General features: G+C 41.9%; 1 protein-coding gene across 7 annotated transcripts in view; it reads right to left on the reverse strand.

Moving 5' to 3' along the window:
- Positions 1-15,408, reverse strand: part of relch (RAB11 binding and LisH domain, coiled-coil and HEAT repeat containing) — a 42,043-nt gene that overhangs the window by 14,757 nt on the left and 11,878 nt on the right. For 4 of the 7 annotated variants that reach the window (XR_004502339.2, XM_033638768.2, XM_033638765.2 and 1 more), the window contains 13 exons: positions 15,076-15,270; positions 14,450-14,544; positions 12,693-12,822; positions 12,402-12,559; positions 11,508-11,583; positions 11,329-11,424; positions 10,473-10,496; positions 2,223-2,335; positions 1,994-2,084; positions 1,214-1,285; positions 972-1,112; positions 693-857; positions 99-246 (listed from right to left, as the gene is read on the reverse strand). Coding sequence is in view for 6 of the 7 variants with exons in the window: in XM_033638768.2 (XP_033494659.1) it covers positions 99-246; positions 693-857; positions 972-1,112; positions 1,214-1,285; positions 1,994-2,084; positions 2,223-2,335; positions 10,473-10,496; positions 11,329-11,424; positions 11,508-11,583; positions 12,402-12,559; positions 12,693-12,822; positions 14,450-14,544; positions 15,076-15,270 (1,504 nt within the window). In the remaining variant the exon portion in view is untranslated. The remainder of the gene's footprint in view (positions 1-98; positions 247-692; positions 858-971; positions 1,113-1,213; positions 1,286-1,993; positions 2,085-2,222; positions 2,336-10,472; positions 10,497-11,328; positions 11,425-11,507; positions 11,584-12,401; positions 12,560-12,692; positions 12,823-14,449; positions 14,545-15,075; positions 15,271-15,408) is intronic. The other 3 variants (XM_033638769.2, XM_033638767.2, XM_033638766.2) reach the window with 1 other exon arrangement.

A 15,408-nucleotide genomic window follows, 5' to 3' on the forward strand; every position in this document is an offset into this window, starting at 1 on the left:
GACCAACGACACAGGATCATAAGAGAAAATCAGGAGATGTCTTACTTTAACAATTACTACTTCTACTTCTTGTGTGTCTGTGTGTGTGGTTGTCTCACCCTCTATTGCAGGTATGTCTCCGTTGAGTTTGGCTCTGCTGGTGAAGGGTGCATTCTGCAGCACCACGGCGAACAGAGGAGGGATGAGAGACTGCAGGGCCGAAAGGAACACGTGGAGCTTGTGTTCATCCAGACCATGTTCTCCTTGCTACAGAAAGAGGAAGGTGTGGAGGGTGAGCATGACAGAAAAGAGACACAGAGAACAAACGTGAGAGAGTGAAATTTATTAATGTGTGGTGCTGAGATCTGTAGCTTGGAAACTAAGAGTCAGATGTAGTCAGATTTGTGCAGATTTTGTTTGTAAGGGTCAACTACTACTGTAGACATATTGAAAATACACCTACCTGTAGCATTGGGTAGTTTTCATCACAATGTTTATCTACATTACCAGTGATTTTCTAGTGCATGTTTACAGCATGTTGCTTTAATTTCATGTTTGTTCTGAATATTCGTTTCCTCTCATTTACTGCACATTACACGTCTTGAACATACAATGTATTATATATATCATTTGGATGTTTTTCGCTCAACAAGCGTGATTTTTACTATCGGGATGGGATGAGAAAGGCTCTCAGGTTTGAGGCAGGCACTTACCATAAGTAGCTTCTCTATACGTGCCAACAGAGAAGGGATGAGTGCAGATTGCAGGGTGCCCAGCTCTGTAGTCCAGGCAGCAAAGGCAGGAATGAAGACCTGATGGACTGCACTGACCACCCGCTCTGATGGGTCCCCCAGTGACAGCAGCATCAGCTCAAAACCCTGGAAGATACACACGATGATGTGCGTGAGAGGAGGATTCACCAACAAGCACTTACAGAAACGGGAAGTAAAACACTTAATATTATACACACTTCCTTCGCACAACACACATACCTGGGAGTACTTGTCAGGGTCATCAATGTAACCCATGATGATACCCAGACTCTTGACCACAGCCTCTCTAACCATGTCAGCCTTATCCTCAGCGAGCATCTGCTGCAACATGGACAACACTAAGGAGCTACGGATCTCCTTCTGCAGAGACAGAAAGCAAGACAGACGAACACAGATGAATTTTTTATTCATCTATATTCATGTAAAATCACTTTTTAATGTGTATATGCATATGTTCTTACAGGCAGGTATGGTGCTAAGGCCCCACAGGACTCCGCCACCAACAATCTCCTCTCCGGATATTTGTGGTTAATCTACAAAAAAAAGGAGAAAATATTTAGAGAAAAAAAGTGTAAAAAGAAGTTCAGAAACAGAAGGTAAAAGGAGAAGAGAAGTAGACTGGAGGGCAGCCACGGTGGAATGGAAACAACTCGAGTATCATCAACACGCTGACCCTGTGGAAACCACTATTGGTGATTCTAGGCAGATTCTCAGCCTCCAAACTGCCGGCAGCTGTTGTTGCCATAAATGTGTTTCATGAGGTGACACAGGTGGCAATGAAAACAAAACTGCTATCATTATGAGTCAGGGACACCATGGAGGTAATAACAGTGATTTTCTGAGTCAGAATATGCAATTACAACAATGCTGAATGGGGTGCCCGCTACATGCAAGACGCAACTAACATTTGTTTCAAATATACTGCACAATGAAATATTTTTGCATTGGCGCTTTGTGCATTTCTTGCAAAACAGAAGTATTTTCCTTTTGGTCAAATCTACGAAGAGGTGGAAACGACAACAAAAATAATGGCTGACGTTAATTCTAAAGTCTTTGTGCTAAAATAAAACAAAAACATCCTCCAGATGTGGAAATGAAATGTCACAGACAACTTAACGAAAACAACAACAAAAGATGAAATTAAAAAAGTGTTGATGAAGCCCTCTTTGTATTACCATTGCAGAAAATATTAGTGACAGAATATTCAGTAACAAAGGCCACCTGCAGTGTATGAACTGTACCTGTTCCCAGCACTGAGGAAGTAGCTCAGCCTCGACACGCGTGGGACCCACATGCCTTGCGAATGCAACACATCCTGTCAAGATCATTTGTCTTTGGAAACACACACACAAAGAAACACATGAGAACATACTCCTGGATAAACTCATAGTTGTCTTTCTCTCTCGGGGCTTAACAATGGTATCACCGCAAGAGGTTGATCGACCAGAATATCGTTCCATCGACACGCACCTTTGCTCATCATCTGGTCTCTTGATTAAATTAAAGAGGATGTGGAGGAGCTGGTCTCTCTCTTTAGGCTCTGGGTGAAGGCAGGCAGTACATAAGATGAGTGGGATCAATTCCTGAAGACAAGAGAAACAAGAGACAGAAGTGGCATCAGTTTGAATATCTTCGCAAAAGGAGAATGGGGTTGAAACACACAAGGAAAGGATGGTCGCTAGCAGTCAAGCAGGCCTGGAGGTCTATTGACGGGGATTAGGAAAGAGGGAGAGGTGTTGAATAAAAGGAGGAGAGAAAACAGGAAAGTCAAAGGGAGAAATAAACACAGGGGGCCACCTCTGAAACCAACAGGAGTCCGTCAACACCAGTGAAAACATGCTTACCTTCAATACCTTGTTGGTGTTATACCTTGACTCATTTGGCTTTTGGAGTCACGCACATACAATTAGAGCCACGTACTGAAGAAACTTAAACAGTGCATGCACACACCCAGACACAGCTGCATTTAGACACACACATACCTTTTTGCACTAGTTCCCTTACTACAACACAGCTCTATCCCAGAGTTCAGACAGAGTTTATGGACCTTCCAGCCAGAGGGGAGAGAGCTCGGCTGCCCTTGATACAGGGCCTCCATGGCCAAATTGTGGTCAGCCCTAAATTCCCGCCACACACACCCAAATTAGAGAGTGCACACAGAGTTAAAAATATGTTTTTTTTCAAACAAACTGTTTTTTTTTTCCAGGAAGATATCATAGTTGCCTGCCAAGTGCTGGAAGAGCGAGCAAAACCCCAACGCTGGACGGACAGATGGACCTGACAGAGACACTTGGGTAAAGATAGGCTGTGATGAGTCACCCGCTCAGTGCTGGACCAACTCTCTGAAGTCAGTGCCATGTTGGCTATCTTTTAAAAAGTAAAAATACGACATTTAAGTATCAGAGGGCCATTTTAAGTGGCTACATGACGAGTTCAATATGGGTGAAATCAGTTCAAGCGTCAAAAAACCTGCAAATTAACTGTATTTAGGGAAGTTAAGCTGTCACATTCAATAATCCTCTGCCCCGGCCTCTGAAAAAACCATACATCTTCACAAGAGACATTTTTGGAGACTTAACAGCACTGGCCTGATAAAACAAATAAAGGAATTCATAAACAGCACACATCTGAAAAGCCAGAAGCCACGCTGATCCTGCTCTATTTCTGTGTGAACTCCTGTGTTTCTGATGTGAAGACTCCTTCAGGAGGTTAAACATCTGACCGGTCTTGGATAAACATTGTGGGCAGGTAGAGTGGACAGCACGACGCCAGGACCCAGAGGCCAGGGGGGCCTGATGCTTTACTTCAAAGAGCCGAGTGACTGCACATTCCAGTCCAAGGACCACTATGTGCAAGAGCCTGCATCCAAATGTTACCCCACATTCCCATTCCACCTTAACCAAATCTTACCAAATCTGTATTATTAAATGTTTCGGTTACACTTTACTTGAAGGTTTCTATATAATGGTGACATGACACTGTCATAACATGACATGACACTGTCATGAACCTGTCATGAACATTATGTACATGTCATAAACGTTTATGACTGCTGTCATTAAGTGTGTTTTTGTAATGACAAGTTGACATTGTTTGGGTTGTCTTGATTATGACAACTTGACACTGATCAAAGTGACATTACCAGAGGATGTCTTTGTATCAATCATTATGTCAACTTATCTTGAACACAAAAAGAGGTGCATTTCTTTCATTAATGTCAAGTTGTCATTATAGCTGCTGCGCAGCAATGGTTGGGCCCGGGCATTTTAGGCAAAATTAGGCAATTCTGAGCAACACACACACTAAAACAAAGCATATCACAACATAGAAGTTACATCATATAATTATGGCATGCCCTTCAAATTGTGGATGAGTGGCTGAAATGATCAGACTCACAATATACAAAGGAAAGAAAAAACTCAAGAACAAGAAAGTAGGAATAACATTAACTGCTAGCAATTATGAACAAACTGGTCTGATCTAGCTTAAAGCTAAGCATTATCCATGGTGGGGCGGCATGGTGGTGTGGTGGTTAGCACTCTCGCCTCACAGCAAGAGGGTTGCCAGTTTGATCCCGGGCGTGGGAGCCCTTCTGTGCGGAGTTTGCATGTTCTCCCCGTGTCAGCGTGGGTTCTCTCCAGGCACTCCGGCTTCCTCCCACAGTCCAAAGACATGCAGATTGGGGACTAGGTTAATTGATAACTCTAAATTGTCCGTAGGTGTGAATGTGAGCGTGAATGGTTGTTTGTCTCTATGTGTCAGCCCTGCGATAATCTGGCGACCTGTCCAGGGTGTACCCTGCCTCTCGCCCGAGGCAGCGACCCTCAAGAGGATGAAGCGGTTAGAAGATGGATGAATGAATGAATTATCCATGGTGACAAAGATGAAAACATTTTTTAAAATGTAAAAGTAGCTACTGGATAGACACTGCATATTGACTGATAGCTAAGCCAAATAAACAGGGAAAAGAGACAAGGGATAACAGGGAAAAGTGTTGATAAAGAGTATTTGTCTCTCCGCAAAACTGCCTGGATCATAATTATTTTAACCTTAGTAGTCTCTAATCCACATAGCATGATGCCTGAACATAGGACTGTCACATTAGAATGTCCGTTCTGCCTTAGCTGAGGCTTGAACTCACAACTTCTGAGACTGAGGTCCGTCTTCTATCTCACTGAGCTAACTGGCAAGTGACAGTTCATGTGTGGCTTCACAAATTGACTAAGCCAAGCATCAGGGTGCCAGACAGTAGCCATCCATGCCATGGAAAAGCAAATTTCAAAGTGAAAGTTCCAAAGCTGTAGCACATATGGTTGATTTGTTATGAATTTTCAAAGTTTTGAAATTTAGAGGCTTGCTGTAGCGCCACCATCAGGACTATTGTCTTGTGTTTCCAGTTGAGGAATGATGGCATGATGGGACTGGACCTTTATGAAAAGTTTGGGTAGATTTCTCATATGGAAATGTTGCACGAACTGAGGCTTGAACTCACAATCTTCAACACCAAGAACCATCCTCTATCTCACTGAGCTAATTGGCAAACAGAAACTTCACATGTAGCTTCACAAATTGACTAAGCCAGTCACCTGTGTGCAAGACAGCAGCTGTTAATGTGTAAAGGCAGATTTCAAACGGCTGTCAAAAATTCAGTTATTAAGACAAAAATCTGAAAATACACAAATTGCATCTAGACAGCATGGAGATGTTGGTAATTTGTTTTTAACAATGATTTATTGGCTCCATAAGTGAAAAACTGATGTTTAAAAATGCCATTTTTGCATTGACTCCAGTTGTTCACGAGAGCGAAATTCAAAATGCTGTAAAAAATTCAGTTTTTGAGATAAAATTCTGATATTTTCCAAACATCATCTACCATGACTCCAAAATTTTGTAATTTTTTTAATGAACATCAAAAATGTATTTAGCAAGTATACCATCAGGACTATTGGCCTGTTTTTGCAGCTAATTATATGGACTTCCCAAACAAATTTAATGTCAACTTGTCATGACAAAGACATCTTCTGGTAATGTCACTTTGATTACTGTCAAGTTGTCATAATCAAGACAACCCAAACAACGTCAACTTGTCATTACAAAAACCGAATGACACTTAATGACAGCAGTCATAAACATTTATGACATGTACATAATGTTCATGACAGGTTCATGACCGTGTCATGACATAGTTATGACAGTGTCATGTCACTCTTGTGTAGATACCTTCAAGTAAATTGTTACCGATGTTTCTTATCTGATCTCACACTTTAATAATCAAATGAAGTGCATAAATGTTTATTAACAGGAAATAAGAACACAGGCGATAACCAGATACAGTGATGAATACCATGTATGTAGCACAAATAAATATCCATACAATGCAGCATCTACTACTACTTAATTTAGTTTTTTGACTTTTGTCTTGCTGCTTTGGATTCTCTCCTCCAGGTGCCTATTTTTTTCTATCATTCTAACTTTTGTTTTTATCCATTGTGACTTCCTACTGCATTACCAGAGAAACCAGAGCTTGAGTACAAACAGAATGTTAACAGCATCTGTCATTTGAGTTACAGCTTAACGCCTAATCTTTTGTCACCTAACAGCCCTGATAACGCCGTCAATGTTCTTTGTCTTGCCAGTAGTTCGTTAAAGATCACAGTTAATCTGGCCACTAGAAAAAGGAAGTCAATCATTGCAGCCTGCGTTTACTCTTTTCATAGTGATACCACTTCTTGGAAAGCCTGGACACACCTTTTACTATATATTTAACGGGATCAAGAAAAAAGTGTTGCAAAAAGTTTACAAATAAAACCTTTTTATCACAAGAAAAGAGAAATGTAAGTAATGAGGAGCTTGACAGAGAATGCTCATCAGTATGCTACAATAGCACAGTATATTGGAGAAAAATATAAAGTTTAATGATTTACAGTGTCTGATATTACAGCCAGGTGGCAGGCAGAGTTTCACTGCATCGTTCCACCGTTCAAACACCTTTTGTTCTTAAGTGGGTGTCACGTTCAGACAACTAAAGGTGTGTCTCCAGGCTTATGGTGGTTAAGTTGCAAGATGTAAGTGTGAGCAGCTGTGCATGTGTGTGTGTGTGTGTGTGTGTGTGTGTGTGTGTGTACGCAATGTCATGGTTGGTGAATCTAACGGATATAGTACAAAGTCCACAACACTCAGACCTAGAGGCCTAAATGTTTGGCTGTGTTTTTGTCTTTGTCATCCTCTCCCCCGAGTTTGTTTATCTTGATTTTGCGAAGAGATTAGCTTCTCCATAACTGTCAGAGGTTGACTGAAACAATATAACCACTGTGATATGCAAAGCAGCCCCAATGAGAACTACTCGAACCAGACTTACCTCTTTAAAACATTTGAAACACATTTTGTTTCCCTGTATGCAAAATTCAGGCACATGGTGTTCCTACAGTCACTGACAGACACGGACACAAATTGCATGCAAGCGGTTATGTGTAGACAGACCACCTGTGCAAATTAAGTGCCTCACAAATATACTACTATGGAAACCGCTTATACTGATCATGGTTAGTGATTGTATGGATCAAAGAGCTTGGGACAGAAACATTCCTGTACAAATGCTGTTTAAATATTTCGCTTATAATAATCAAGTAATTCGCTTTGCACTTACAGTGTCATTTGGGGTCTTTTCATACACAACAACATATGAAAAAACATTTAAACTATGGTAATTGAATTTTTTTTTTTAACTTTACTCGCATGAGGAAAGCATCTGCGGTTGAAGCCACCTTCGTCAAGGGGATTGATAATGCCCGGTCACGCAATGCCTGCTTGAGCATGCTTTTGGTGAGGGTGAAAGCACAAGACTTGGCAACGAGCCTGGGAGAGGACAATTCCAAGGTTTCCATAGGCTGGTTTGAGTGATTTAAAAAGCAAGAGAACATTGTGTTTATGGAACTGCATGGAGAGGCTGCTAAGGCTGACACGGTGACATGCGATGAATGTCCTGAGGAGCAGTGGGGACAGATGAGGCAAGAATACACAGAGGAAAACATTTAGGATGCAGAGAATGGAATTTATTTTCAAGTACCTGACGGTAATTTGAAAAGCGCTTGGAACAGCTGCATTTTAAAGCAGTCAATAAAATCTAGTAAAAAGCAAAGCCGTCCGTTTTATTGCTTTATATTCACGTGATAAATATACAAATGTAAATTCAATGGTAATCTGCATAAGAAACAACAAAAAAAAATTTATAGCTGCTGCACAGCAATGGTCGGAGCTGGGCAATTTTAGGCAACTTTAGGCAAATCTGAGCAACAAGAGGCAGAATAGGAAGACAACAAGAAAGTTACCATTACAATGTACCAGAGATGGGGACTCGAGTCATTGTGACTTGGACTCGAGTCGACTTGAGTCGCTGTTTTGATGACTTGTGACTTGACAAAAAATAAAAGACTTGAGACTTGACTCGGACTTGGAAGTTAAAGACTTAATAAATTAATTTAAAAAATAATGTTGATTACCCGGTAGGAGCGCAGGCTGAGAATGGCGTTGTCATGATTGGATCACTACCCTGTCATGTCCTCTCTACGTACCTTACGAGTTTATTGGAGAAACAGGCCCTCTTATATCAGATAGGCATGTTTTTTAATTTATTTGCTAACATTAACCCCAGAAAACGTGAGCGAACATTCCGACCGGTTCATCACAAGACTGGCTGTACGTTTTATGAACGAGCAACACAGGGTTAAATGAGCTAAATGGGTGATTTTGGCTGCTGCCTTAGTTAGTGTGTGTGTGTGTGCGCGCACACACACACACACGAATGGGGGTCGTCCCTGCAAAGTAAACATTACAGCGATGAAGTCAGTGTTTACTGACAGTTACTTATATCTTGTCTTTTCACTTTATTAAGATCAGATTCTGCAGGTAAAATTACAATAATAAGGTGACTTGACTTGGACTTGACTTGATCTATTACAGGACTTGCCTTGACTTGACTTGACTTGACATAACCTGTGACTTGACTTGACTTGCCTTGCCCAAGAAAAAATGACTTGGGACTTACTTGAGACTTGCACATGTGTGACTTGGTCCCATCTCTGCAATGTACATCAGTTGAGACTTGTACTCATGATCTCTGACACCAAGGAGCATCTTCTATCTGACTGAGCTAATTAGCAAGTGACAACTCGTCCGTGGCTTCACAAATTGACTAAGCAAGCTACCAGGATGACAGCAGCTGTCCAGGCAGATTTCAAACGGCTGTCATAAATTCAGTCATCAAGACAAAAATCTGAAAATACATATTGCATCTAGACAGCATGGAGATGTTGTTAATTTGTTTTTAACAATGATTGATTTATTCCCTAAGTGAAAAACTGATGTTTAAAAATTACGTTTTTGATATAAAATTCTGATATTTGCGGAACGTCATCTACCGTGACTCCAAAATTTTGTCAATTTTTTTCATGAACATTGAAAATTTATTTAGCAAGAATTTGCAAGTATATGTTTACAGCACTGTTTACAGTTAAACATCTTGATACACTGTAGGCTCAGTTTTTGATAAATCAAAAATCTGTGAGGACAATTTGTGAAGGACAGTCTGAAGATGCTTTGTAGTAAGTTTGGTGTCAATTGAGCAAAAATTGTGGGAGGAGATACGTTTAAGAAGTTAAGTTAAGAGTGATGGACTTCATAATTTGCAATAGGTTTAAATGTACAAAAGTTTCTTCAGCATTGGGGCTACATTTTGGTGAAAGTTGCAAAGCTGTAGCACGTACGCTCGATTTGTTGTGAATTTTCAAAATTTTGAAATTTAGACACTTGCTGTAGTGCCACCATCAGGGCTACTGACTTGTGTTTGCAGCTGAGCAAATCTGCCATAGGACTGGACCTTTGTGCAAAGTTTGGTGATTTTTCGCGCATGTGAAGTATGGTTTCCTCGGAAGAAGAAAGAACAAGCTGGAAAACAAGAGGGTCCTGGCAGGACTGCCTGCCCGGCCCCTAATAAAAAAGAACTGTGATCACTATAAGAGGTTTCCACTGTAATATGAATTAAATTGCAGATGTCAACATTATGGCTTGCAAGGAGTAAAGGTTTGTTAATACCTAATCTATTTTAAAATCTCCTCCCATTCTCTTCTCATTAGAAATTAATATTCAAACTTCAACTGTCAAAACAAAAGCAAACATGTTCCCCAACAGTTAAAGGGAGGAAGCTGGTTTACATTTAGTTGCCTGGAATCACTGCACACCTCATATCAAGGACATTTTAAAACACTTTTCTTTGGTTTTATGCAGCCATAACAATATAGCATGAAGCTACTTTTAAACAGTTGTTATCAGATTAATCAAAATCACTGCAGAATCTCAAAAGCCACAGCAAATAAATCAGACGGGGAACCAATCGGAAAAGGACAGAGTAAAGATACACTGGGTTTAAGAGACATTCAGTACATGACCCACCTACTGTGAAGCTAAAACTGCATGCCTGCATGCATCTTTGCATGTTAGTTCATATTTTAGCTATAAATAAATTTCTATATTTCCTTTCATGACAATGCCAGACTGCAAAAATGATTAGCACTTTAATGAAATGTCAGAGCTACGTGCTAGCTGTTGGCAACTTAGACCCTAATGTGGCAGCAGTTGTAGCCAACAGGCGCTGGGTATTAGTTCCATATTTCTGGGTCTACAGGTCATGTGAGAACCATGCAGATGAGTGCGTGAAAGACTCACCTGGCAAAGATGTGCAACCATTCTCTAGAAGAGAGGCATGCATGAGAGTGAGAGAATGAGTGAGACGAAAAAGAGAAGAGTAAAAAATAAAACCAGTGAAGACAAAAGGACAGCAAACGTGTGTTTGGGGGGGGGGGGGGGGGGGGGGGAGGGGACGACACAGCAGAGGAGAAATGATGATGATGGTGATGACACTGGTGAAAGCAAACGCCATTATAAAAGAAGGTGATATTCCCAATCAATAGATAGACACAAGTCAGCTGGGTATCTGCAGGTCTATGTTTGGCACTGCGAATGTCTAAATGAGCGTGCTAGCAGGAGACACAGTCAGATCTTAGGCAGCATTAGTACATTAGTACAGGTTTGAGACGTTAGTATGATTAGCATAAACAAACCAGAAATCGCACCAATTAGACCGCTGTGAAAAACACTGGAAGCCGCTACACGATGTGTCATACTAAACTGCATGCTAGTTGAATTTTGGGAATGCCTTGTGGCACAAACCAAGAGGAGGGTGGCGTTCTTTCAAACCAAACAAAACTAAATCTTTCTCACGATAGCAGATGGTGAAGTGGGTGAATCATCAACAGAAAAATCACTTTCATCATGATTATCCCCTTCAGCAAAGGTTATTTGGAACTGGTTCTGTGCCCATCTACATAGGAATTGGCACGCTGAAGATGACTGTGTCCTCTGCAGCTTCTCCTAAATTTTTCCACCTTTCTTAGCCCTACTGCTGTGTGTGTATCTATTGGATACTACAAGAAGAAAACTGTGATGATGACAGTAATGAAATGGGGCACAGGTAGAAGGAGGAGGAGGAGGGGAGCAGGAGGAGCAGCAGCAGTGGGGTTACCTCTCGTTTAGCAAGGAGGACATTAGGGACGATGTGAGGGAGGCAGCGGCCCAGCATTAACATCACGCTCTCCTCACTGTCTGCTATGCGGGACACCTGGAAATGAGAGGAACGTTTAGTACTGTGTGCTGTCATGACATGAACGCACTGTTTGTAAGTGTGCATGAAAGTATGCTGACCTCTGCTCCCAAGCGGCTGTCGGAGCACATTCTGCAGAAGGACAGCAGGGCTTGCAGGAAGGCCGGGGATAGCTTCCTGCGACACCGCAAACAACAAGAGAGCAAAGAAAGAAAAAAAAAAAAGACAGTCATGACAGTCTTTACCACTTAATCTGTACTCCACAAGAACTCTGAAGATTGCCCTGACCACTGAATGATTGAGGACTGGACTGGATCTATCTGTCAGAGAGCCAGAGAGCTTAGTGCGGCCACACTTCTGTGTCACTGCTGTGTATTTCAGTGGAACTCAAAAAAATCTATGGATAGATGGAGCTTGGCTACAAGAAAATACAGCAGCACTGGGACCTGCTCAATAGCAGATGATGACTAACTGCATCTTGCCACTAATTTTTTGGAACTGTACGTGAATCTCATAAAGGGGAAATAAATGAGGGTATAGACGAAACACAGTATTCCATTGAGTGATGATTCACTAGATGTCAGTGCACTAAATATACCGCAGCATGGGTGGGATAGTGGGAAGAAATGTTGAGCAAAAGTCAAAAGTTTAATTCCCACCAGGGCTGCTATGTGTTTTGAGAAAAGTTACATTTTCACCGAGGAGGGCCGCCACTCGCCAAAAAGTGCTCTTGTGCTGTCCATTGTTGCTGCATAGGCTGATAACTACCTCCATCTAGTGGATGCATTTAGGAACTACACTGAGATGGGACGTGGCTTCAACAAGTTGGTACTGAGTACACTGAAAATCATTTCTGTATTCTGCCTCACAGCTACATTTATAAGGACTGAGTTAAAGAATCTTATCATCTTATATGTGTACCAAGACACACACCATAGACAAACAGAACATTATTGACACAAGGATTGCCAGTTTTTCTATTGTCTCTATCTCACCTGTTGGGCTGATCGAACTGGACAGGAGGCCGACTCTTAAGCTTATTGTGGGACTGTGGGTGAGGCTGTGATATGCTCTGAGCAGAGGGGGGGTCCGGTTTAGTTTCAGGCTCTGAAACACCCCGGATGTCCAGATACTGGCCGTTATCTGTCGGAGGCTGAGGGTAGGACAAGACTACGTTAGAATCAATGGGTCAAATGTTTGAAAAGTCCTCTGTCAAACTACACTGAGACATTTTAAATAGCTATTAAAGCACATCTGTGCATGACATAATCAAATTAAACACATACCACAGAGGGAGGGTCGGTGGAGGAAGTGATGGCGGTGGTGGAGGAGGAAGGATTGGATGTATTCTGGGAGCCCAAGTCCAGAGTGGCCGGAGGTGGGGAGGAGACAGTCCTCTTTAGTGTTTGAATCTCACTGTGCGGGAGCGGAAAGGAAACATGAGGGGACACGGTCAGAAAACACCACATAATTCTCATTGGTGAAGAAGTGAGTCAACGAGACAGAGATCCATCCAAAAGTAGTGGTAAAATTCATATTTTTCTGTAACCACTTATCCTGTTAACCTATCCAAGCTGACATTGTGTAAGAGGTGGGGTACACCCTGGACAGGTCTCCAGACTAACACAGGGCTGACACATAGAGACAGACAACCATTCACACTCACATTCACACCTACGGACAATTTAGAGTCACCAATTAACCTGCATGTCTTTGGACTGTGGGAGGAAGCCGGAGTACCCGGAGAAAAAGCCCAGATTAGAAAGAAAGAGCATGCAAACTCCACACAGCAGGGCTCCCCCACCCCACGTCAGAACCAGGAACCCTCTTGCTGTCAGGCAACAATGCTAACCACTGCACCACCGTGCCGCCTGTAAATTGCTTCAATTTATTTTGGATTGCGGTAGAGATAATTTGTCTGAATCTTAATAATTCCACATGGGAGGAAAATAGGTTCCACTAATGCATCAGGCCAGGGCTTCCTCTGTAATTTAATGTAGTGCTTGGGGGAAATTTCCATACTGGTTCTACCTCACAGGCTGTTTTGGTCACAGTTATGCTAATAATGTGGACAGAAGTGCTTTTCTCATGGACGCTTCTAGTGGTCGTGGTAAATGTTCTTGTCGTAATGGCACAGAACTGTTATAAATAGAAGAAACTGTGTGAGCACAATAGCATACTAACAGGGGTCATATAATTAAAGGGGAACTACGTCCATATTCAAAATTTGTACATGTTATTCATATGGTCTAGGACAGTGCAAAAAATATTAGTAAACATAAACCATTTTCCTAAATCCAAAAACTAGAGTCATAAAACTTAAATCTGTGATGTCACCAAGTATAAAGTTCGGAGCTGCTCCATAGTCTGCTGTCAGCTGCTCTTCATTAATCTGATCTGATCTGATGTAAAAAGAGGACGCAAGAGAGGAACTAAACTCCCAACTACAGACATTCAGAGAGAAGCTACAAAAGTCCTGAGAGCTGAACACAGAGACTTTTAAAAACGCCTGGGGGAGCAGGGGGGTTGTCAGGGGTTGGATAAGGTCTGCAAGATGTCAACGCTATCCGCTTGGAGGCAGGCGGCCGGCTTTTAGTCCATCTCTGGTGTGGCTCAGCACTCCTTAACTGATACTGGAAAGACAAATTGGCACGGCAAGCTTTGACTTGGTGCGGCCAAAGGTGGTGATGGAAAAAAGGTAATAGAAGACACTGAGAGCACACAGGGGAATGTTCTGAGTATGTAGGTACACTTTCTGTTTCAGAACATCCTGTGAGTCCAGAAACTCAGTCTCCCATTCATTGTCTATGGAGCAGCTTTAGAATTTATACCCCATGACATCACAAGTTTGAGACTTACTTCTCTGGCTTCTGGCTTTGAGAGACAGCAGTATTCTGTTTACAAATACTGGCTAGACTATGTGAGGCCATGGAAATAACATACTGGACTTCTTAATTTATTAAGGGGTATATGCTATTAATAAAGCATATAGCACAACTGTAGGCTAACTGATAAATGAGCACAAACATGCACTGACACACACCTCTGCAGTTTCTTGATCTGCTCAGCAAGGCTCTGCTTCTCATTGTTGAGGAGGCTTATCTGGTACTCCAACTCTTGGACGACTTCTGTCTGTTGCTATAGAGGGACAAAAAGATTATGCACACACTTTATTACCACAGTCAGAAGCTCAAGAGTTGGTACTCCAATAGGTCGAATCTCTTCATAACGGTAGTATCTCACACTTTATAGAAAGAAGCAGCCATTTAGATCCACAGCCTTTCACTGAAACAATGTGAATGTAGAGGGGGCAATTAGGTTTTTCATTATCATCATTGTAGCTCTGCAGACTGCGTCTTCCACTTTGCTGTGACGCGTCGAAGCATTTGACCTTCGGGGGAAACTGGCACTCTCTCTCAAAGAGTGTGTAAATGCACATGTTCAAATCATTTCTGTCCAATATACAACTTTAAAATCATGCAAATAAATTAAGTTTAAGAGTGAGAGCAAAAAAGACGTGTGTCTCTGATCATGGAGTATCCATCTCTACTTTGGCATAGCAGCTTTTGATGCAGCCAAAAGCAAATAACCTGACGGACTCACTCATTAAGGAAAAGCCAAAAGTCCAACATTACACCCATACATGTATGTGCACACAGACACACAAACCTGATGTGAGAGGTCAGGCTTCTTTGGGGGATCTTGGGCGATGCAGTTTCCTGGAAGATCGCCGAAATCCACGCCTACTGAAACATCAACCGTGTCCCGAGGAGAAGGGAGGGGGGTACCACAGTTCCTGTAGAGCTGTAACAGGTCGGGGGGTTTTGGGATGTTGAGGCCGACGTCATCCCACAACTCAAAGTCCTGGAAATAAATTTAAAAAAATAATTAAACAAAACTAATTTGTCTCAGAAGTGGGCTTGTCATCTGCATAGATAAAGCACCATGCAGGCTCGGAACAGGACAGCTGATTGGAGTTGCTGAATTTATTTATGGTCACAT

Source organism: Epinephelus lanceolatus, chromosome 20 (assembly GCF_041903045.1).
Source record: "Epinephelus lanceolatus isolate andai-2023 chromosome 20, ASM4190304v1, whole genome shotgun sequence".
Classification (NCBI taxonomy): Eukaryota; Metazoa; Chordata; class Actinopteri; order Perciformes; family Serranidae; genus Epinephelus; species Epinephelus lanceolatus.